The sequence below is a fragment of the Mandrillus leucophaeus genome, unplaced genomic scaffold (assembly GCF_000951045.1).
Source record: "Mandrillus leucophaeus isolate KB7577 unplaced genomic scaffold, Mleu.le_1.0 Scaffold48, whole genome shotgun sequence".
Taxonomy (NCBI): domain Eukaryota; kingdom Metazoa; phylum Chordata; class Mammalia; order Primates; family Cercopithecidae; genus Mandrillus; species Mandrillus leucophaeus.
In genome coordinates, this window is record NW_012105142.1 from 1,000,295 (window position 1) to 1,001,843 (window position 1,549).

The window sequence follows — 1,549 nt, forward strand, 5'->3', positions numbered from 1 at the left end:
AAATAAATAAATAAATAAAAATAAAAATAAAAATAATTCGGGTATCTTGCAGCCACAGTTACTAGGCCAACAAAGAGGAAACATTTTAGTATCAAAACGAACAAAACGGGAGCATTTGTGCCGCAGCAAACCCACACTGGGGTGAAGGCCATAGGGTCTGGTTACGTGCTGCGTTGGGGGCCAGGCTGAGAGTGGGACATGATTGCCCCGGCTGCTGGTTCAGTGATGGCTTTCTTGTTTGCAGGATGTCTTTATACAAGGGAACAGGATTAAATTAGGAGCTGGTTTTGCCTGTCTTCTCTCAGTGCCCGTTCTCTTTGAAGAAACTTTCTACAATGAAAAAGAAGAGAGTTTCAGCATCCTGTGTATAGCCCATCCTTTGGAAAAGAGAGAGAGTTCAGGTATTCTGGGAGAAAAAACCCTTTTCTCCTGTTTTAGAGAAATGTGTTTGTTGAACTTGTTCCTGACTTCACTGTCGAAAGGTTAAACAAGGCCGGGTATGGTGGCTCGCGCCTGTAATCCCTGCACTTTGGGAGGCCAAGGTGCGAGGATCACTTGAGGCCAGGAGTTCAAAACTAGCCTCGACAACATGGCGAGACCCCGTCTCTATAAAAAATTTAAAAAACCAAGCCAGCCACGGTGGCTCATGCCTGTAATCCCAGCACTTTGGGAGGCTGAGGCCGGCAGATTACTTGAGACCAGGAGTTCAAGATCAGCCTGGTCAACAGGGCGAAACCCCATCTCTACTAAAAATACAAAAATTAGCTAGGTCTGGTGGCGTGCCCCTGTAATCCCAGCTACTCGGGAGGCTGAGGCAGGAGAATTGCTTGAACCCAGAAGGCGGAGGTTGCAGTGAGCTGAGATCACGCTGCTGCACTCTATCCTGGGTGACAGAGTGAGACTGTCTCAAAAACAAAAAATAGGCCGGGCGCGGTGGCTCACGCCTGTAATCCTAGCACTTTGGGAGGCTGAGGTGGGCAGATTACCTGAGGTCAAGAGTTCAAGACCAGCCTGGCCAACATGGTGAAACCTCATCTCTACTAAAATACAAAACAATTAGGTGCAGTGGTGCACTCCTGTAATCCCAGCTACTCGGAAGGCTGAGGCAGGATAATCACTTGAACCCGGGATAGGGAGGTTGCTGTGAGCCGAGATCGCACCACTGCACTCCAGCCTGGGCTACAGAGTGAGAATTCGCCTCAAAAAAAAAAAACAGATAAAAATTAGCTGAGCATGGTGGTGCATGCCTGTAGTCCCAGTTATTCAAAAGGCTGAGGTGGGAGGGTCACTCGAGCCTAGGAATTGAAGGCTGCACTGAGCCATGATCACACCACTGCACTCTAGTGTGGGCTACAGAGCAGGACCCTATCTCCAAAAACAATAAAATTATTATTATTATTTAATTATTTTTGAGACGGAGTCTTGCTCTGTTGCCAGGCTGGAGTGCAGTGGCATAATCTCGGCTCACTGCAACCTCCAGCTCCTGGGTTCAAGCGGTTCTCCTGCCTCAGCCTCCTGAGTAGCTGGGATTACAGGCGTCCACCACCAC

The 1,549-nt window shown here is 48.5% G+C and overlaps 1 protein-coding gene across 1 annotated transcript in view; it reads left to right on the forward strand.

Moving 5' to 3' along the window:
- ANKRD27 (ankyrin repeat domain 27 (VPS9 domain)) overlaps positions 1-1,549 on the forward strand; it is a 132,931-nt gene that overhangs the window by 39,457 nt on the left and 91,925 nt on the right. Inside the window, exon 4 of the mRNA XM_011995283.1 lies at positions 245-401. Within this exon, the coding sequence (XP_011850673.1) occupies positions 245-401 (157 nt within the window). The remainder of the gene's footprint in view (positions 1-244; positions 402-1,549) is intronic.